Here is a 21,838-nt window from a genome sequence, read left to right as displayed (position 1 = left end):
TCAGCCTCCATCTTCCATGTAGGCGGCTTGTCTCGTGTGTGGCTATCCTTAGCTACCTGCTCATATTTAGGCCTGGCATTGAAGTGCTGAGTGGAAGTGTGTGAAAGGGCAGTTTGTCAGCTGGTGGGACAACTCCACTCTGAGAGAACTGGGCACTCTGTGAGATCAGGGTCTTATCTATTAGCTACTAGATTCCCTGCATCTAAACACAATAGGTGCTCAATAACTGTTATTCTTAAACCTGAGACTCAGTTTTCTCATCTGAAAATTGAGGTAAAAAATCTTAACCTGGCAGGGGTTGTGAGAAGAGATAATATATGTAAAGCACCACCATGGTGCTTAGCATTTAGTTATAAATAATAGTGGGTAGCAATCACTATTTTCCCTATCATATAAGGGCAGCAGCTTTATGACCATTTGTGGTCACCACTGACCATGCTAAATATAGAGCCAAAGCACAGTACCTGTTGAGAGGCTAGTTATTACAGGACAAGTCATCAAAGCAAGGAGAGAGCTTAAGATAATCGCTCTTAACATTCAATGTGTAGAGTCCAAGGACACCGGCTTTAGTCACGACTGAGAAGAAAGAAGGTGAGTAGTGATGCTACATCACCAAATAGCTCTGTAGAATGGCCATTCCCATGGGATGTTCCTCTATTGCTCAGTTTAGTCTGTTATAAGCAATTTAGCAGGAAAGGCATTTGTTGTTGCTGTTGTTTAGTCATGAAGTCATGTTCAACTCTTTTGCAACCCCATGGACTGTAGCTCATCAGGCTCCTCTGTCTATGGGATTTCCCAGACAAGTATATTGGAGTGGGTAGCCATTTTCTTCTCCAGCAGATCTTCCCAACCCAGGAATTGAACCCACATCTCCTGAATTGGCAGGTGGATTCTTTATCACTGAGCCAGCCGGGAAGCCCATGGAGGAAGTTAAATGGTGTGTCAGGTCTTCCCACAAACCCTAACACTCTATAGAGAGCAAGAAGGCTCTTATAAATGGAAACAACTAATTTCTTTTGGAAATGGAAGCAATCCATTTCTTTTGGAATACAGTTTTTGGAAGTAGTAGATGTATGTAGTTTTTAAAAAATCAAACAGTACAAGAGGGTGTAAATGGAAGAGTCAGCATTCCTATCACCCCAAACCTTCAGATTCCCTAGAGGTAATCACTGTTATGTCTTACAGATACTTTTGTGCATAAGCAAGAATATATGCATATTTTTTGGCAGATGGGATGGTTAAAAAAAAAAAAACTTAAGTTTTTTTTGCCTTTATTTATCCTAAATATCTTTGCACATCAGTATATATAGATTTATAGATTGCTCTATTCATTAGGATAATGTAAGAGATAAGCCCCTAGCTCTTGATGCCCTAAGATAATTGAAAATTTCTCATTTACCTAAATCCACTGGTGGAAGTGTATGCGGGAGGCAGAGATCCAGGACACCCAGAACTTTAACGTATGAACCCCACATACTTGGTGGCTTCTAGGGTCACCCTGGGTGTTAGATGCAGAAAGAGTACGGAGAAAGCCGAGGTTTGTTTTAAATAAACCAGGCCTAGAAATATATCACTTCTGGTCATTCCATTGGCCAAAATTAGCCTAACTGCCCTAGACTAGTGCTAGGAAATGTCCCAAGTGGACAACTATTTCCCACAACTTCATTCGATGGAAGGAAGCTCAAACCTTTGATGAGCCACATCAGATACAGGTGCACTGCTGGAATACATCCTCGTTTATTTAAGCTTTAGAAGGCTGGTTCTTCTCTTTCTGCTGTTTTTCTACTTGTCTTTTGTCAAAGATAAATTGTTTAAGTGTGGCAAACTATGGCAACCCACTCCAGTATTCTTACCTGGGAAATCCCATGGACAGAGGAGCCTGATGTGCTATAGTCCATAAAGTAACACAAAAGAGTCAGACACAACACAGCAACTGGACAACAAAGAAAGAAGAATAAGAAAATGGACACTTGTGGAGTGTATACACCAGTCCAGATACACCAATGAAGAGCCTTTAAAGGATACGTATCTTTGACCCAGTGACACTTCTAAGGGCATTTCCTAAAGAAATTAGTGGATAACTGCTCACACTGTATGTACAAGGATATATATATATAATAGTGACACATTGTAAGCAACCAAGATGCCCAACAAACTTGTTTTAATAACAGTGCATCCACATAATGGAATGATTTACAGGTGTTTAAAATAATTGCATGGATACCTGCAAACATAAAAATATGTCCATATTTTATGATAAAAAATGACTCCTAAATAGTATATGAAATTTTTTAAAACAAATTGATTACTTATAGCAAGAAAGCTGGAGGACATCTGCTAAAATGTTTACAGTATTTATCTCTGGTGGGTGTGACTGGGTGTTTTTACTTTCTTCTTTTACACCTTTATGTAATGTCCCAATGTTTTATCATTAGAAAAAACAGTGAAGCTATTTTCAGTTTGAAACAAACAACAAACGTAAAGAGGATTGGGGTTTAGACAATGGAAAGCAAGTGTGTGAGACCCCGCCTCCAGGACCCTGGCTGTCACCGGACACTCAAGTTGCTATCAGGAGCACTTTTCTCTGTTGAAGTGACTGGCTTTTGTCATGCAATCCCCAGGTTATAATGAGGGGGAAGACAGGCCTCAGAGCAGAAGCAGCAGCCCCGCGGTTGGTGGGCTGCGGCTTGCCATGGGGAACACCATCAGAGCCTTCGTGGCCTTCATCCCTGCTGACCGCTGCCAGAACTACGTGGCCAGAGACCTCCGGGAGATGCCGCTGGACAGGATGGTGGATCTGAGTGGGAGCCAGCTACACCGCTTCCCAGTGCATGTGTGCTCCTTCCAGGAGCTGGTCAAGCTCTACCTGAGCGACAACCGCCTCAACAGCCTGCCTCCAGAGCTGGGCCAGCTGCAGAACCTGCAGATTCTGGCCCTTGATTTCAACAACTTCAAGGCTCTGCCACAGGTGGTGTGTACCTTGAAACAGCTCTGCATCCTCTACCTGGGCAACAACAAACTCTGTGACCTCCCCAGGGAGCTGAGCCTGCTCCAGAACCTCCGGACCCTGTGGGTCGAGGCCAATTATCTCACCAAGTTGCCGGAGGTGGTCTGTGAGCTGAGTCTCCTTAAGACGTTGCACGCTGGCTCCAACGCCCTGCGTCTGCTGCCAGGCCAGCTCCAGCGCCTCCGGGAGCTGAGGACCATCTGGCTCTCGGGTAACCTGCTGACAGACTTCCCCCCTGTGCTGCTTCACATGCCTTTCCTGGAGGTAATCGATGTGGATCGGAACAGCATCCGCTACTTCCCCAGCCTGGCCCACCTGTCAAGCCTGAAGCTGGTCATCTATGACCACAATCCTTGCAGGAATGCACCCAAGGTGGCCAAAGGGGTGCGTCGAGTGGGAAGATGGGCAGAGGAGACCCCAGAGCCTGACCCTAGAAAAGCCAGACGCTATGCGTTGGCCAGGGAGGAAAGCCAGGAGGCGCAGCTACCTGCCTTGCCTCTTCCACTTCCTCCTACCAACTCCTGAGAAGTTTCAGTTGCAGGTCAAAGCCAAGGACAACTCCAGCATCTTCTGGAGATCGCTCCATTCGAGTGCAGAGAACTGCTCTGGGCCATGTGGGGAATCTCTGCCAGCGGCAAATGGAACAGCATCAGATGGAATGTCTAACCCACAAGAAGAAAATACTCTTGGACAAGAACATCTCTCCCAAAGGGAACTGTGTGCTATAGGTAGCATGACAACTTCTTTGCAAGAAAATCAGCCTCTCCAAACAGGTATTTTCAAACACCGGAAAGAAAGGCTGGGACACTCTGGCCTCCCCAAGTCTCTAGAACTGGCTGGTCGTGAGGCTCATGCGCTTCTCAAATCAGGTCTAAGTTACAGGACTCATCTAACAATTTAGGTGGCCTGTCTCCAGTCCTCTGCTGGGTGTATTTTCATACTATGAATGACCATAAATGGCATGAAAATATTCATGTTAAAATATTCAGGTTACTTAAAAACGACATGCCTACCTAGTCAGATTCACAGAAACTCTTTACTGTTGCAAAGGCTGGAGATGAAGCTTTTCCCCTGCAATTCAGTGGCTGCTGACACCCCTGCTGGAGAATGCCTCCTGGTGGAGTCCAGCTGTCACTTTGAACTTGACTGTGGTTCATGCTGATTTCACTCATTTTTCTTGTAAAGATTTGACCAAAGGTCCACTCCCACCTGTTTACTGTCACTGGCTGAAAGTCATCTAGAAAATAGAACCTCTTTGGCAGGGTGGTCTCATTAAAATCAAGCCAAGGTGTAACTGGTTGCCTCAGTGGAACAGAATCCTACTGTTTACTTAACAGTAATGAACCAGGGTTGAATTAAATCCTTTTGCATGCAGGGACTGCATTTCCAGAATCATATTAGGTAAAAAGTTGTGAAAAATCTGTTAGCTTGAAATAAGCATTTGGAAATTGGAATTACAGGTTGTAGTGTACATATAGGAAATGTCTGCCTCTTCAGCCTCAGCCTCTCTGCCTTCCCTGATTTGTTTTTGTATAGAATCTTTTGGTGGTCCATGTATAAACCTAGGTATTCAAGCTGCTATTTCTTTGAAGTATTAATATGTTAATTATGACCTTTTATTCTCCCCATGAATATGTCAACTTTACAGAAACTGCTGTCAATGGGTAGTTTAATAACACAATCCCTTTTGTCCTTGAACTCTTTCAGGAAAGTGTCATCTTAACTAAAACATTGAAAATGTTAGCTTTTAGAAAGTACGCTCTCCATAAAAGCATCTTAACCCAGCAAAGTTCAGTTCTAAGACGACATTACACAGAAGACTATTTTCCTGTTTTCCTTCCACAAATATTTCTTGCTAAACCTGAGGAAGTTTCATGGTTTCACATAATCTCTTCCTATCACCACCTTCCAGTCTGTAGAGTATCTGCAACCCATTCATTAGATGGCCAAAGCATCCTTTTAATCACTAAACTGTCAAATACTTAACCCCTTTAGCAATGAGTCCAGATTTCTACCAGAAAGCTAGAATTTAGTCTATTTACTCATTCCTAATGACTGCCATTAAACTATACTCAGCTGATACTAGAAATGTTCTGCCAGAAGACTGCCTTCTGAGCGGCATCACAGCTCATCCTTAATAATAGCTATGACTTTCTTTTGACCTTCTCTACCCCCTCCTAGGGGCTTCCCTGGTGGCTCAGACATCAAGAATCTGCCTGCAATGTGAGATCTGGGTTCAATCCCTGGGTTGGAAGATCCCATGGAGAAGGGAAAGGATACCCACTCCAGTATTCTGACCTGGAGAATTTCACGGACTGTATGGCCCATAGGGTCGCAGAGTGTCAGACATGACTGAGAGACTTTCACTCACTCACTCACTCCCCCTCCTAATAAGGAAGCCACAAGTTGTAATATGGTTAAGAGCACGTCCCTTCAAACTACCTGAGATCAAATCCTACTCTGGTCCTTTACTGGTCACTTACTTTTCTGTGGGCCTGTTTTCTAGTCAGTAAAATGTAAGTTTCTGCCTCTTGGGGCACTGTCAAGTTTAAACAAATTACTGTGTGTGAAGTACACTGAACAGTGTGTGGCAGGTTATGGCTAATGTTTACTTAATATGCTGTTTTACTGTCATATCATGGCTGCTCGACACTTTTACCCTACAACCAGTGTAACTCCGTGTTTAAAGGAATAAACCATAAATAGCAAAACAACAACAAAAAAAACTTTCTCAGTAAATTTTCAACGAATAGTATCTCTGGTCTTGAATGTAAGAAATACTACTGCAATGTGATCAAACACTTCTGCTTTACCTACATAGGAAAACACAGGTATAATTACCAAGGATTCATTTTTTTAAGATTCTACATGAATATACCCTGCTCTCTGTTATTCTATAATTTGCAAAATCATTAAAATACATGAAAATGCGAGACTTTCCCTTGGCACTAATCCCATTCCTATCATGAGAGCAAAAGACATGAGACTGAAGACATGGGTATGTGTCTGCTAGACAATTTACTGGCTTTTGTTACTGTAAAAAAAAAAAATACACACACATACCCCTTGTAATCTCACGACCTTAGAAAGAATACTAATGCTATTTTAAAGGGTGCTTTCCCCTCCATTCTGGTCCGTCCACTTCTGAGAACACGAAGCAGGTGATACCTGGCTTTGAACCCACAGTGCTCGGTAGTTCTATCACTGAATTTTGGAGATTTTGCCACGCACCTAGGCCACAGGACAGGGAAACACACAGACACTTACAAAGCACTATCCTCAGGGTCCTGGGTAAGTTAATTCATATAGTTTTGTCAACACCTCTTTGAAAGGTGTTATGTACTGCTCAAATTTTTAAAATGTGAAATCTTTATTCATAGAGAATCAAAAAATGTTCTATAATACTACTATGATTAAAAGGTGAAGTGCTCTTTACATTTCTGTTTTAACGGTGTTCTAAAACACTAGAGTACGCACAAAACAAGGCAGACTTCAGTAAAGGATTTTATACAAAGTATTCTATTGACTTTTATGCCTCAGAGTCCTGACAAGAAAATGCATGTTAGGGTAACACAAGTAATTGTATTCAGCATTAAGTAACAGCAGCAGCTGTCCCCACCCATATGGCCCAATGAACAGGGAACAGATATGTTACCAAAATGCAGGAAGAGCTGAGAGCCACGAAAAGAGGAGCTTCCCAGTAAGCTATCTAGTGGCAGGTCTCCAGGGTTGCAACCAATTCCAGAGAAAAAGAGCAAAAACAGGAAGAAAATACCAACTCCCGTTCCCCACCAGTGCCTCCTGAATTAGGCGATATAAGACCAGACTACAGGGAATTATAAGGCAGCCAGCAAGGGTAATAAGCCCCATGGCCTCCAAGCAGGCAAAGAATGGATTCTGACTTGAGTAAAATACCCAGCACAAATATTATTCTTCTTCAAAGAAAAACAGAAGGCTACTAAAATGGACTTTAAAATCCTAAGCACTTAATTTCTATGCAGTTAGTTTTAACATACATTCCAAAACTCTCCATGTCACAAAAGTCTTGTGAAAACTGAAAAATTGTTTCCATAACTGTTTCTGAGTTAAAAGAAACTCTATCCTAAAACTCTTACAGGAATTAGAGGGGCCTAAGTTGGTACTTTACCTCTGAAACTTAAAAACTTCATTAATTCATGAACTTGGGATAGTCTAGGCCAATGATGAAAAAATCTGTAAGGTCTTCAAAGGATATGAATCAAAGAGGGAAAGAAACATGGGTGTATTCTTGAATATACAATTAAGCTCTTATATTTCTACCTCTTAACACTTACTGTCTTTTTAGGAACTTTGGAAAAAATAAGCCCAAATACAGTGTAGATTAAAATCCTACTCCAAGCTACCTGGTCCCTCAGGATATATGTTTATCCACCTACCTCTTGCATAGAAACCTCTGCACGTTTTCTAGGCCATGATATGCTCAACTGCTTCACCTATCTGAGTTGTGGGATGAAAAATGATGTTATGATGTGTGACAAAGTATTTTAAAAATGACACAGCAAATGTATTATTGTTTCTAAAAGTGAAAAAAGTAAAAACCTGTGTAAATCTCTTTGATGATCTCAGAAGTGTCTCCTTTATGTGAATTTTGGAGGACATAAGTTAGTATCACAATAAAAACCAAAATTTTCCAGTTGTAATAGCTTCTACAAAGTAGTGCTAAAATGCTGAGACAAATTTTTGGACAAGAACAAAACAGGCTGGTTTATCAGTATTTCTCTGAAAACCCTTTTGATCCTCTATGTGAGTAAAACATCTCTCCAGAATTCTAGCAGAGGTACCCAATGTAAGACTACTACTGGGCTCTTGTTTCATTTCTTGCACACTTTGCTGAATTAACCTCCAAATCTAAATTCACCTTTAAACCATCAAATTCTGCACGTACTTACAATCTATCTAGAATGCATTTACCAAAAAAAAAAAAAAAAAACCCAAGAAACCCTAGCAAAACAATCAACAATGCTGACATATGGATATGCTAACCATATCCACGCCCTATAAAATTACCAGATGTAATTTGAAGAAGCTTGCAGCAGCCAACATTTAAAATGTAACTCTTTCACACTTGAAGTAACAGAAACCACCATAAATTTTTTCCTGTGTTTGAGAGAGTATGTAGACTACACAAAATTAAGATATGTTTCTTTCACAAAACAAAATGGTCAACTGGAAAATGTATGATTAAGAATCAAATGATAAAGTTTATAATATCTCACTTGGCCTTACATTAATCAAAATAATTTTTTCATAAATATGTAATATCAATCATTAATTAAACTAGAACAACTCTACACTCCAAATATAATCATTCACTCCCATTTAGAGTAAATCAGGTACAAATCACTAAGTCAGTTAAGAACTAAGTAATTGTTCAAATTTTTATTTTGATGCACAGTATGAGGAATGAACTCTTAAATCAACTGAATTTTATAGAAATGAAACAGCAAATAAATTAGACCCATGTTAAAATAGAAGGTCAGTTAAATGTCCAAATTTAAGGACATAACAGCCACAGATAAACTTCAATTCTATATTCTTCTTTCAGGAAGTCAAAGTCTTTCAAACACAACTTTACTATGAACTGGTCCAGAGCTCAACAGCATACGGGAATGCTTAACAGGGGTGGTGATCAGGGACACGCTTCCTGTAAGAATTAAAATAGGGCAATAGTGAAAATGAAAAGCATGACTGTAACTGAAGGTCTATATTAAATACAAACGCAGCTAGAGTACTACTTTTATTAAAACCAATTTTAAATGTGTAAAAAGGATGTTTCTATCTCACAGTTAACATCCCTTAATTATTGTATTGTTAAGAGAACAGGAAAAATCTGCAGTGTGCAGGTTGCAGGTAGGTACTCAGCAGTTCTCAGCTTCTCACCCAAACAACCTACTTACCAAATATATACTTTCTAGAAAATGGTTAGTTCATGTTTTTAGCTTATGCTAGTTAATTTTACAAAATGAGTCAAAGATGGTTCTCTCAGTCAGAAGTTGTAAAATGACAAGTCTTTGGGGTTTCTAAATTAAAACTTCTGGGTCACTATTCTAAATGAATGAAAACAAAAAGTTGGTGATGGACTTAGGTAATTCACTCAAGTATGTCAACAGTACCTCCCACATCTTTAATGTTAAATTTTTATTCTCTGGTAACCATACAGTGAATCAGGAAGGGGGCATGGTAGAGGTACTAGTGAAATTTTTTTACTTCATGACTGTGAAACACTGCTTCATGAGGCAAGCACAACAGTTAAGAGAAGCGAAAAAGCATAAAAACAGATCCAGACTAAAACATATTAGGATCATATAGAGATAAACCCTCCAACTTACGGGAGTATGACCAAAGGATGTCAATAAAGAAAAAGTTGTCAAAGCATCTGTCACAAAACACTCCCTGGAGATTAATAATGAGTATGAAGAGAAATCCACAGTCCAGTATGTTTGGGAAGCACAACCAAGTTTTAAAAAATTCGTATTTCTTTACTGCAAATTACTCAGACTGTCTAATATTTTTGTGGTCATGTATGGATGTGAGAGTTGGACTGTGAAGAAGGCTGAGCACCGAAGAATTGATGCTTTTGAACTGTGGTGTTGGTGAAGACTCTTGAGAGTCCCTTGGACTGCAAGGAGATCCAACCAGTCCATTCTGAAGGAGATCAGCCCTGGGATTTCTTTGGAAGGACTGATGCTGAAGCTGAAACTCCAATACTTTGGCCACGTGACGTGAAGAACTGACTCATCGAAAAAGACCCTGATGCTGGGAAAGACTGAAGCCAGAAGGGGACGACAGAGGAAAAGATGGTTGGACGGCATCACCAACTCGATGGACATGAGTTTGAGCAAGCTCCAGGAGTTGGTGATGGACAGGGAAGCCTGGCATGCTGCAGTCCATGGGGTCGCAAAGAGTCAGACATGAACTGGAATAGGACACATTCCAGTCAGACTGAACTGGAATAGGAACATGTAAGGAACTCTGCACATTATGTGCTGAAGAATATATATATATATATATATATATATATATATATATATACACACACATATATATATATATATACATACACACACACACAAGTATACCCAGACATAAAATGACTGGAGCCAACTCATCCTGGTAAACAGACATCATTTCTTACTACTACCTCCCTACCTATATGCTCTCTGGTTTTAGACTTTCTGAAGCCTGCTCTTTTGTGCCCTTTCAATCTTGAGGGCTACCCTGTGTTACCCATATCCTTCTCCCCACTAAGCTTTTCTGGTTTAAATCTAAGAGTTGTGATCATGTATTTTAAGTAACTGGCAAAATACTGCTATCTAGACAAAATGGCTCCACTTACCATCAACTACAATTAACAAAAATACAGCTGTTGTTTCCTTGTTAATTTTTCCTAAGAGATGGTTTTTAAAGTGTTACAATACCTTGGTGCTGCCTTGATGATGTTGTCCACACGCAGAATCACCTCTGCTGCTTCAGCTGCACTTAAAAGAACTTGTCGCTTCACCTGGAAACTTTCTGTTATACCCAGTATCGACATATCTCCAATGGTACCTTCCTTCATATCTGAGAAATATTCACTAGATAAACAACTAGTCTTAACTGAAATATCAAAACATATCTAATAATGGAACACATTAATAAAATTAAACCTGACTTGTAAAAAAAATAAAATTACAAAGCCAACTTAATTAGAGTATTCTCATCAGATTATCACTCAAGGAAAACCTTTTAAAATTAAAAGATCAACTACTGATTATCTGTATTAATGAAGGGTAACTGTCAAATAATAGAAAATTTATATGCAACACATCACCTATAAAACTGAAGAAAATTTGTTCATCACTGACTACACCATGGAATCTAAAGAACTGAAGGAGAATTTAAATCATCTATTTTTCTTATTAGACTCTCCCTTCATCTTCTGTAAGATCATTATTCATTAACTCTCTTTTGTCCAGTGACAGGATTAACTACCCTTAAAAATATTCCTTTTATGTCCTAGACCATTTAATTGGGAAAATTTTCAATCTGAAGTAAGTCTTTTTTAGGCCACTTTCCCCCTGGTGGCTCAGTAGTAAAGAATTTGCCTGCCAATGCAGGAGACATGGGTTTGATCCATGGGTTGGAAGATCCCCTGGAGAAGAGAATGGCAACCCACTCCAGTCTTCTTGCCTAGGAAATCCCATGGACAGAGGAGCCTAATGAGCTACAGTCCATAGGGTCAAAAAGAGTCAGATACAACATAGCAACTAAATAACAACGTAATGGTTATGAAGGCAAGGGTCACAGGAATCTTTTACATGGTTGTTATGAAAATTCACATTAAAAAAAAAGAACTTGGTAAAGAGCTACTCTTAAGAACCCCCACAAGATCCCAATCACTTTCTTACCCAGTCCAGCAGTTGTTTTGCCTTCACTATGGGCAGCTCGGAGCTGTGCCACCAGGTCTGCACTGTCATAGCCCGCATTGTCAGCTATGATGGTTGGCAACTACAAAGTGAAGAGGACATGGTAACTATCTACTCTACCAACAGAGTTCATTTACCAACTAGAAGAAAAGCTTTCTAAAACTGTACATTTAGAAATAATGTAAAATCTGTTTCCTCTTAATTACTGCTCATGAAGAGGTTTATAAACTCCAAAATCAAACTTAGGCAGTGTGAACTATTCTTTTCTTAAAGCCAAGAAAGGAAACATTTTCTGTCCAAGATAAAAGAATGTATTCATTTAAAAACCATCAATACCTACAAAATTTAAATTCAGGGCTCCCTTTTTCATTAACTTACCATTCTCAGTGCTTTAGCGTAAGACTCCATTGCAACAGCTTCTTTGCCTGGTGTTCTACTGGCAAGCTGTGTCACGGCATGAGCCATCAGCATCTCAGAACAGCCTACAGATTAAAATTCCAAGAACATAAATCATTACACTCAGTTGCCTCCAAGACACTAAATAAGACTTCCTTTAAGATCTATTAAAAATTAAGTGCACAGGCAATACAAAGTAAGAAGCATTAAAAGTCAAAAGCCACTACTACACTTCAATAAATAAAACATGTTCAATATTTTTCAAATGCTTACCTCCTCCATAAACTGTTCTAGAATCTTTCACAGTCTGGGCAAGAACACAAAGAGCATCATGCAAAGATCTTTCTGCTTCATCTAAAATTTGCTGAGTGGCACCACGCAGAACAATGGTGCAAGCCTCACCTAAAATTAAAAAGAAAATAATGTTCTCATGTCACAATGAACTCAAGTTGTAAAACATAAAAATTTGCCTTCTATTATTTAGGTTATATTATGTGGTTTTGAAAGCTGATATGTCTTTTATTGCTGCACATTCTCCTTGCTAACAATCCACATTCCTAGCAGTTCTAAATTATCTGAAACAATTATATTGAATATGCATTGCTCACAAAGACAAGGTTAACAGGCTGCCCTCAAGAGACTGAAATTAGCATACACCATGTTTTTTAAGAATTAAGACATATTCTATTCTAGTAACTGTAGTAACTGTTCCTTTCACTTCAACAGAGCCTAAACAAAAGGTTTAGGAACCTAAACCAGAATCTACATAAGCACTCACCAAGGGCTACCCCGGAAAAGTGAATGAGTTTGTCTTCTCCAATCATGACCTCCTCAATAAGTTTGCAACTTCCAAGCTTCACTAGTTCTGGATGATCAAAGGTAGAGGCAATTTCACCACCTATGAACAAAAATATTCATTAATTAAATGCACAATAGGTTTGAAATTTCCGCTTTCTTACAAGCAAAAATGAACAGAAAACATATTGACTGCTTACTATATACCAAGCACTCTGAAGCACTTTATACAAACTAAATTATTAAGAAGACAGGCTTCATTTATCACTCCATTTAGAAATGGTAAAACTGAGGCAAGGAAATGTTTCGTTTTCATCTAAAGTTACACAGTTCAAACAAATATGAAACTGAAATTCAAATACAAGCAATCTGGCTTCCTCTATGCATGTTATATAATTCCACCTTAACTGAGATTTTGACATTTACCTTTAAGGCTGAATTTATCAACATATTCAGACTTTCTTCTGAATTCAGTCTAGAAGACTAGTATTCTATGATCTAGTATCACCAAACATGAAAATATTTGGCTAATCTTATTATATCAACAGGTGCACTGATATTAGGAACTGCTTCAAATAGTGAGCACTTGGTATCTTTGAATTATTACAATAACTGAAGTGTCAGAAAGCTCCTGTAATATAAGGCCTAGAGAAGAGGGAAATGTATACTGAGGATTTCCCAGAGCAAACTTAATGAGAAGGCAAAAAAGCAAATTCATTTTCTTCCTTAGGTCTTCCCTTTATTCCTATCTTCCCTTCACCTTCCATGCTATAAACATTTCCTTTCCTGGTTCTTAATTAAGATAAAGTTAGGTTTCCATTTTAAAATCCTTTTCTCAGACTTCCCTGGTGATCCAGTGATGAAGACTCTGTGCTTCCACTTAAGGGGGCATGGGTTCAATTCACGGTCTGGGAACTAAGATTTCACTTGCTGCGTGAGGTAGCCAATAAAATAAATCAAACAAAACACTTTTCTCTAGCTCTCTACTCTCTTAATAAGATACCCTCAATCATCAACCCAACCCCTTTTCCTACACCTTACCGATAAATTGGCTAAATAATTCATGCTTTATTTCTACTGTACAATTAACTTTATAAAAAGGACTCTGGTCTTCCCAACTCTACTAATTTATACTCACTCGTATAGCTGAAGCTCCTATTTTTGGTTGGCAAATTCCAGAGACAGCTCTGGGTTCTAGGCGTGAGACACAATAGATGTTTGGGATATCATATGCCCCAACTGAGACCAATTTGGCTTTTGAGAATTTTCGCTGATCCTACACTAACTCACTCATGTACACCTGCTTAAAAAATATTTAAAGACCATATGTAAGACCCAATTTCACACATCTTGACAACAGATGAGTTTACTAAGGATGGGAGCCACCATGGAGTCTACTTCACAGCCAAACAGCTGGTGTGCTTGAAGCAGTAAATCTTCTGAATGTATGTGGCAATTTCACATTATCAAAGTCCTTGTGATAATAACTTATACTATGAATGTGCTATCATTCACATTTCTTATATCTTTAATTTTGTTGCATTAAGGAAGTAATTAAATATGAACATCATAAGATTTATCACCTTAAGTATCAAATATGCAATAACTTCTAAAGGAAGTAAACCCACCTCCAAGTAAAATGTTTCTTTTTAGGTCAGAAGACTATGCTTCTCAAATTATTGAAAATGGCTTAAGACGTTATTTTGAAATAAGTCCAATCCTACCATCTACTTAGTATAATTTCGTCTAATACAAATAGCAGTTCCAAACTGAATGTGGTATTCCTAGTGGCTTTACATCTAAACCCCATTCTTGGAATTCTCACTGCCAGATCACAAACCAACTTTTCAACCTATACATTGTCAAGCTCTTGAAACAGGATAAATGTTGTTATACTTAGTTTTCAAGGGCTACTTAGCAGTTACCACCACTAAAAAAGTGAATAACTGCACTGTATGTCATTTTGATGTAGACATATCTGTAAATGCACTTTTTAGTCTACACTGTGACTATAAAACCCATACCTGTATTGAACGATACTGGAGTAAACCAACTTTTCATCATACACTCCTGGACTGTTTCACACTTATTCAACATTTATTACTTTCATAAATTTTAAAAAATTAACAAAAACAATGTTTAAGTATTTGACCCACTGTCTGGCATATAGTTAAATGTTCAACAGAGTACTATTCACCAGGCACATAGAGTGAACAGAGAGTACCACACCAGGCACAAAGTGAATACTACTCACTCAGCACTAGAATTAAATGAATAAACTAAGTAAAACTCAAGACTCCTTTTTTTAAGCTTCAGTTTATTTAGACTATGTTTAGAACAGTGGTCCTGCGTGTTTGTGAGAAAAAGATACAGTACCTTTAAAACAACACAGCAAAAATAAATCTAAACCTACAGTGAAGCTGGCATTTGATATGTTAAAAATGAATGTGACTAAAGATATCAAAGATTCCGAATAGCTGTTTAGATTCTAGGCACCTTAAGGTAACCTTTTCAGGTACGAAGTACTTTCTTTTTACTTTTAGAAATGAGTTACATACACTAATTCTCAATAAATCCAAGAGTGACTATTTGTTAGAAGTTAATGTATTTTTTCCATACCTGTGACAAGAGCGAGGCGTTCCACGCCTGCAAAATCTGCATGCTCAATAGCCATAACACCAGCAGCACCAAAGAGTTGTTCAGGATAATTATAAATTAGTTGCCTATAAATAAAAATATGAAAAAACATTGTTCAAAATTGTTACTTCACAATATAAAATACATTAGACTAAGAAAAACATGAAAACATTTTTACCTCGCCAGCAAAGAAATGCAAATCAGAAAACTGCTATCATTGATAGAGAAAAGGTTTCATAAAGCATATTAAATGATTTAGTAAGGCAAATGCCTTGCTGTACCATCTTATTTATATTTTGGGGAAAAAACCACTTCCTAAATAACGAACAACTAAACTCTGTAAGAATTTTCCTAAATCATTCCAGAAAAACAAGGCCCTTTCTTGGATCATTATATTGTTAGCACAAATACAAACAGACCTGTTAATAAAGCAATTTATCCCATGCTTAAGAATACGTTCAACTTTCTCCTTCATTTTTTCCTTTTCTGCGTGTTCTATTTCAGCAACCTTTGCTGTAGAATCAACTCTCACCCGGGAACCAAATATCTAAAACAAAGGGAAGCATAAAAAATAGCATCACTTTCCTTAAGTTTCACAGCATACTTAAAACTTTTTAATGTAAATACAACAAAACCGTGTGCACTGTGAACACACACATACAATATAAATACACTCATATATATATATATATATATATACCAAGTACAACTGATTCCCAACCCAAGTTTACAGCAGCGAACAATCAGAAATCCAGGAAATGTAGTTAATGTACCTTAATTTTGTCTGTATCCATACCAGTATTTGCAATAAGAATTTTAGCATTTTCAATTCGTTTTGGTTGATTTACACCAATTTTTTTATCCAACAGAAAGCCTGTTAAAACAGAATTTTATTAAATACTTCAAGGCTGTATCAATGAATCTTTTAAAGTAATATGCTTTATCAAATTACTCTTTCAAAGAATGCCATTTCTAGTCCAATTCATCAAGCTCCTAGAACCTAAATTGCATTCCACACCAGTGACCATAAAAATTAACTTAGCAGATCATTTAAAAAATAACATGCAAAAAAGAGAACATGAGGCACAGTAGAAATATGAAAAGTAAACAGACCATTTTTTTTGGTACAACTTATATACTTCAATAAAAATGAGCTAATTAAAAAAAAGTTATTTTTGAATCTTTTATCTCAGATACATATTATGTTTGCAGGTGTGTGAGTTGCAATGCAAAGTTATTAATCCACTTTCATTAGCTTAAAACCAAAACAAAACAAGCTCTTAAGATTCAGATAGAGACTACTGAACTTTTTAAAAAACTGAGGCTGTGATTAACATGAAACACCATGGAAAGCAGTCAGACAAACCTGTCCCCCTCATGCTCATGCTGCTTATGGGCTATGTATACAAGCTTGGACCAAATTTCCAACCCTAACTACTCATCTATAAACAGGAAAATCAACCGTAGCAGAGATGTCATTAGTAGCTAAGGGGCCTGAAATGATCATACGAATTGAATACTGTGTTAACTGTATTCATACGAATTGAATATACTTGTGCTTAATTGCTTCCTTTAGATACATCTTTTATCTTTTAACTCATTTATCACACCTTGGGTTTTCTGCTCTATTCAGCTGAACTTAATTCTCATTCAATGGATCAACATCATGATAAAGAAATGAGATTTTGAGTACTATTCCAGTAGAATGCCTGGCTCAGAGCAGACATTCAATGGTCACTGTTCTTGCCTTAATTCTTTCTCTACCACCAAACTCTATTAAAAATGCTATACAGCCCTTGCCTACAAATTCAACCTATAGAGTATTTTCAGAATTGTTACACCTGTGAAAGACAGACAACATGAATTTCTGCAACTAAACCCACACTCCAAATTACTGACTAGTAAAGCAGAAACTATAAAGCATAATTATTCCTTTTTTCCCCCTTCTCTATAGAATGCCTACACTGTCTACAGGTCCCTTTGTGAAGTAAATGTACTGTGAACATACTGTAAGAAAAAAACATACTGTTATTAAGGACATAGCATAAAAATACTAAGACATTTATCACTCCTCAAGAACACCAGAAACTGTGTCTTCAACATGTCAACCAACATGACCTAACCAGACCCTTCCTAGAGAACACTTTCAATCCTAGAAAAAATACCATTTGACAATAGCTGACTTTAAGTAGAAAAAAACTAAGTCTCTTTATTAGAAACTGTAACTTACTTCATAGTATAAACTAAAACCTAGAGGTTATCAAAGAAATGCTGGGATAGTATGAGTAGGTCAAGTACACTGTCAATATAACAAGTGGATTAAGATTACAAAAATCATTGCAACATGATTTGTTCCCTTAAAGTCAAGGATTCACTCAGTATTTAGCTTTCAACATCTAGTCAACACGTCTTTTCCCATATACAATATATACATACCTTCATCTAAATAGGAATCTGCCAGACTTCCTCCTAGCTTTTTGATGACATGAATTGCCTCCAGGTTACCAGAGCCTTTTAGTCTGAGAACAGCTTCCACAGCTAACTTAGTAAAGTGGTCTTTATGATGAGTAAGAAGTTTTGAGGATAGTGTTGTTCCTGCAATGTTCATTAAATCTTGACGGAACTTAACCTCATCAGAACTAAAATACAAACCAAAAAAAAAAACCAAGAAAAAAATTCATGTCAGGTCTTAAAATGCTTCTCCAAAGTTATCAACTTTGTTTTACTTTTCCAAAATTTATCCAAATAGTGTTTGCCAATAGATACTGTTACCTCAACCAGTCAGGGTTCTTTAGTCACAGAAAAAAATTAAACCTTATCAGTAATCAAGAAATACAAACAAACTAATACTATTTTCCCCACCAAACTGGCAAGCTACCAAAGCAGAGACACAAGCAAACAAAAATTTCAGGAACATGGGGAAAGAGACAGTTATACAGCCAGTGGATCTGTAAATTAATGATCTTTTTCTAGAGAACTACTTGTAAGGTAAACAAACAAAGGACCCAGAAATTATACTACTTTTTTAAGTAACGACTTTGTCACAACATTATAAAATAAAAAATTGTCAAAACTCAAAATCTCCAATTACAGATAAGTAAATTACAGCAGTAACATAATCAAATGCATATACCTCTACTAAAATTAATAAAGTACACCAACACCTAAAAATTGTGCTTGCTATTCAACTAGGTTAAAGAGGCTAAAAAATCTTCTATATAGTACTACTTTATTGTGATTATATATGCAAAAAGCCAGAACCCCAAATTTTAACTTTAGTGACTACCTCTGGTGGGTAATGTGGGGCTTTTCTGGTTGCTGTTGAGGCAGGATGAGGTAACAGAACCATGTCCATGTGTGCTTTCCACTGCTCTCTAGACTTCCTGAACTACGTACATTTTGAAAAGAATATTAAATGTTTAATACAGTAGTACTGTGGTATACCAACCCATGGTCGACTGCAGAATTCAATAGAGCCTGTCTTGCTGCCTTTGTGGCTTCTCTCCAACCGGCAATAATGGTCTGTGGATGAATCTTTTTTGCAATTAAGGATTCTGCTTCCTATTAATAAATAGTGGAAACACACGTCAATAGCAAATTTGTAATAAGAAAGAATCTGATTACTTATGACACTCATACCAGAGTAGGAAAAAATATCCAGCGAGATGAAGTTACTCAGATATTCTTACCCTTAGCAATTCTGCTGCGAGAACAGTAACAGATGTAGTGCCATCACCAACTTCATCATCTTGAACCCTTGACATATCTACCAGGAAAAAGCTAGTTAATAACTCACTTGTATGTGATTCTGCTTTTTAAATTATTAGTACTTCTTGGTACCTCATCTAATTCTCCAAACATACTCACTACCAGTCTAAATATTACTTATCTAGGTGTCCTCACCTAACAAATTCTTTGGAACTCTTCAGTCTGAAATACAGTAGTTTCACTATCAGTAAGTACATCACACTCCAAGACTCTTTAAAAAATTTTGCTCAAGTATAGTTGACTTAAAATGTTAATTTTTATTATACAACAAAGTGATTCAGTTGTACATATATTCTTTTTCATATTATTTTCAATTACAGCTTATCACAGGATACTAAATACAGTTCCCTGGGCTATACATTAGGGCCTTATTGTTTATCCATTCCATATACAATATAGTTTGCATCTGCTAATCCCAAACTCCCAATCCTTCCTTCTTTCACCTCTCCCTTCCCTCCTGGCAACCACAAGTTTGTCTGTGTATCTAAGTCTGTTCTTATTTCATAAATATGTTCATTTCTGTCATATTCCACAAATAAATGATATCATATGGTATTTTTCCTTCTCTAACCTACTTCACTTAGTTTGATAAGCTCTAGGTTCATCCATGTTGCTGCAAATGGCATTATTTCATTCTTTTTTATGGTTGAGTAATATTCCATCATGTATATGTACCACATCTAGGCGTTTGTATTTTAATAATGATAATTATCAATAAAAAAATAGACATCAATTAATCAAAAGGACAGTCAGTCAACACAGTCTGTTTAAAAACTGTTTCCAAATGTTAACAAATGCCATCCTAAGACTCACCAACTAAAACTTTAGCAGCTGGGTTGTCCACACCAATGTTTTTTAAAATAGTTGCACCATCGTTGGTTACCATAAGAGATGCATCTCGTCCACTGCTTAACAGTATTTTGTCCTAAAAGGAACATATTTGCTTCAGGTTAAGACGGAAGTACATCTGGAATGATACATGGATTAATCAGTAATCTCAGATTGCTAATGTGTAAATACTCTGAAGGGTTATATGGCAGACTCCAAACTGTTTCACTGTATATACCCACTCCCGAAGCAAGCCTTGATGTCCTACCCTTCTTCAGTCCTAGAGACACTAGAAGAGCAAGACATTAACAAGGCTGTTTGAATACTGTAAGAGAAAAACTAAGTGTACCTCACAATACAATAATAAATACAAATGATAAAATAAGCAAGATGCAGAAGAGTATTTGACAGAGCAGAGGGAGTATATCTAGTTATACTGAAAAAAAAAACCTAAAAAAACCGAAGCTACAGAAAAAGTACACATCAATCCTATCTTTGATGAGACAAAACAACGTCATGAGGAGAATATATAAACTAATATCTTATAATTCATAAGATACCTGTACATCCACATAAAGACAGCCGTTAGATTTATATCCAAAGGATATCAGTGGTTATCACTGGGGAAGGGAGTGGCATTGGGGATAGTGATCAGGAGACCTTAGTCCTAGGGGTACGGTCTTGATTTTCAGTAAGGAGAATGTACCTATGTGTGAATTTTTATAATTAACAGTTAAGGTTTAAATATGAAAAAGCACCCACAAGTTTTTGTATTCCCAAGGGCTCTAAAACGACAGTAAAATACTAAAATTCCCTGTTTTTCTTACCATGCCCTTGGGTCCCAACGTGCTCTTTACCAAGTCTCCAATAGCAATGGCACCAATAAAAGAAGACTGCAATAAAAATCAGAGATGACCAAAATAAACTTCAGTCTTAAAATCGTAAAACAAACAAAAAAGCACTCTTCTATCTTTGTAAGAACGAGGAAAAAGGCTTACCAGGCGAGCTGTCTCTGCTCTCTCTTCATCAGCTCCAGCCTTGAAGATATTAACAGGTGCAAGGGAAAGGGACGCCTAAAATTGAAAACCAATCATCAGTCTGAATACCAGTATTCTTTAACATACATACTTAGATGAGTTTCACTAGACTTAGAAGTAGATACCTAAAAGAACATGAATTTAAAGAAGAATGTTCCTTTTTAAACAAATGAAGCACTCCATGATTAGGCAGTCATTTATTTAAAGCGAAGGGAGCGACTTAGGTGACATTCCTTTTTTGGATATCTTAAGCGCTCCGCGAAAAAAATTCTACACCGAAGACACGGACTCTAAGAATGGCAGGACCAAAGACCGCAAAAATGATTTTAAACTAAAAATAAGGATGCCGCCAGGAGGAGGGGGAACGCGACAGCCTCGTTTCCATCACCGCCCTCGGGCCGCTCCAAGCTCCGCCCTGAGAGGGAGGGAGGGGCCCAGCGCGCTGACCCGCCCGGTGCACTAGAAATTTCTTAGCTTAGGGTTAGTCCTAGGTTTCGAGGTTCTGGGCCTATCCAGAGACCGAGTCAGAACAAATGCCAGCCTTCAGGCCCACCCTTCCTTCTAGCTCACAGGGAGGGCCTCACCCGAGGGCCCGGCGCAGACCGCACGCCGCGGCCTGCGCCATGTGCAGCGGACCCAGGGTACAGGCACAGCGATGCTGGGATACAGATGGGGCAGCGGACGGCGGGGGACAGCAGAGGGCGGCGGGGGACAGCAGAGGGCGGCGGGGGACGGCAGGTCTCGGGCAGGGACTATGGGGCGAGACTCACCATGGTTCCGAGGAGTTAGGCACACACGCTATCCCCTCACAGCTCGCGCCCGCGACCGGAGGGACGAGAGGCCGGAAGTGACGCCACACGCTCTGCCGCAAGGGGCGGAGCCTCGACAGGCGCGCTTCACGTCCCGGCACCGCCCTCACGGGGGAT

At 38.3% G+C, this 21,838-nt stretch overlaps 2 protein-coding genes across 3 annotated transcripts; one reads left to right on the top strand and one right to left on the bottom strand.

Moving 5' to 3' along the window:
- Positions 1-684: 684 nt before the first annotated feature.
- LRRC10 (leucine rich repeat containing 10) lies at positions 685-5,881 on the top strand. Its single transcript, XM_055580351.1, has one exon. It carries the CDS (start codon positions 2,609-2,611, stop codon positions 3,530-3,532), a length of 924 nt encoding a protein of 307 aa, XP_055436326.1. The 5' UTR covers positions 685-2,608; the 3' UTR covers positions 3,533-5,881.
- Positions 5,882-8,422: 2,541 nt separating this feature from the next.
- CCT2 (chaperonin containing TCP1 subunit 2) lies at positions 8,423-21,829 on the bottom strand. Of its 2 annotated transcripts, none has more exons than XM_055580289.1 (16): positions 21,683-21,829; positions 20,874-20,948; positions 20,703-20,768; positions 19,861-19,972; positions 18,969-19,045; positions 18,728-18,840; positions 17,716-17,918; positions 16,053-16,153; positions 15,699-15,826; positions 15,262-15,365; positions 12,626-12,745; positions 12,121-12,249; positions 11,830-11,933; positions 11,434-11,533; positions 10,465-10,606; positions 8,423-8,690 (listed from the first exon to the last, which is right to left on the bottom strand). In XM_055580289.1, exons 1-16 carry the CDS (start codon positions 21,683-21,685, stop codon positions 8,660-8,662), a joined length of 1,608 nt encoding a protein of 535 aa, XP_055436264.1. In that variant the 5' UTR covers positions 21,686-21,829; the 3' UTR covers positions 8,423-8,659. The 2 variants fall into 2 exon arrangements, with proteins under 2 accessions (XP_055436264.1, XP_055436274.1); XM_055580299.1 differs by lacking the exon at positions 21,683-21,829 and adding an exon at positions 21,038-21,236.
- Positions 21,830-21,838: the final 9 nt, after the last annotated feature.

Source organism: Bubalus kerabau, chromosome 1 (assembly GCF_029407905.1).
Source record: "Bubalus kerabau isolate K-KA32 ecotype Philippines breed swamp buffalo chromosome 1, PCC_UOA_SB_1v2, whole genome shotgun sequence".
NCBI lineage: Eukaryota > Metazoa > Chordata > Mammalia > Artiodactyla > Bovidae > Bubalus > Bubalus kerabau.
The sequence above is the reverse complement of the archived record's forward strand: the minus strand, read 5'-3'. Positions and strand labels throughout refer to the sequence as shown.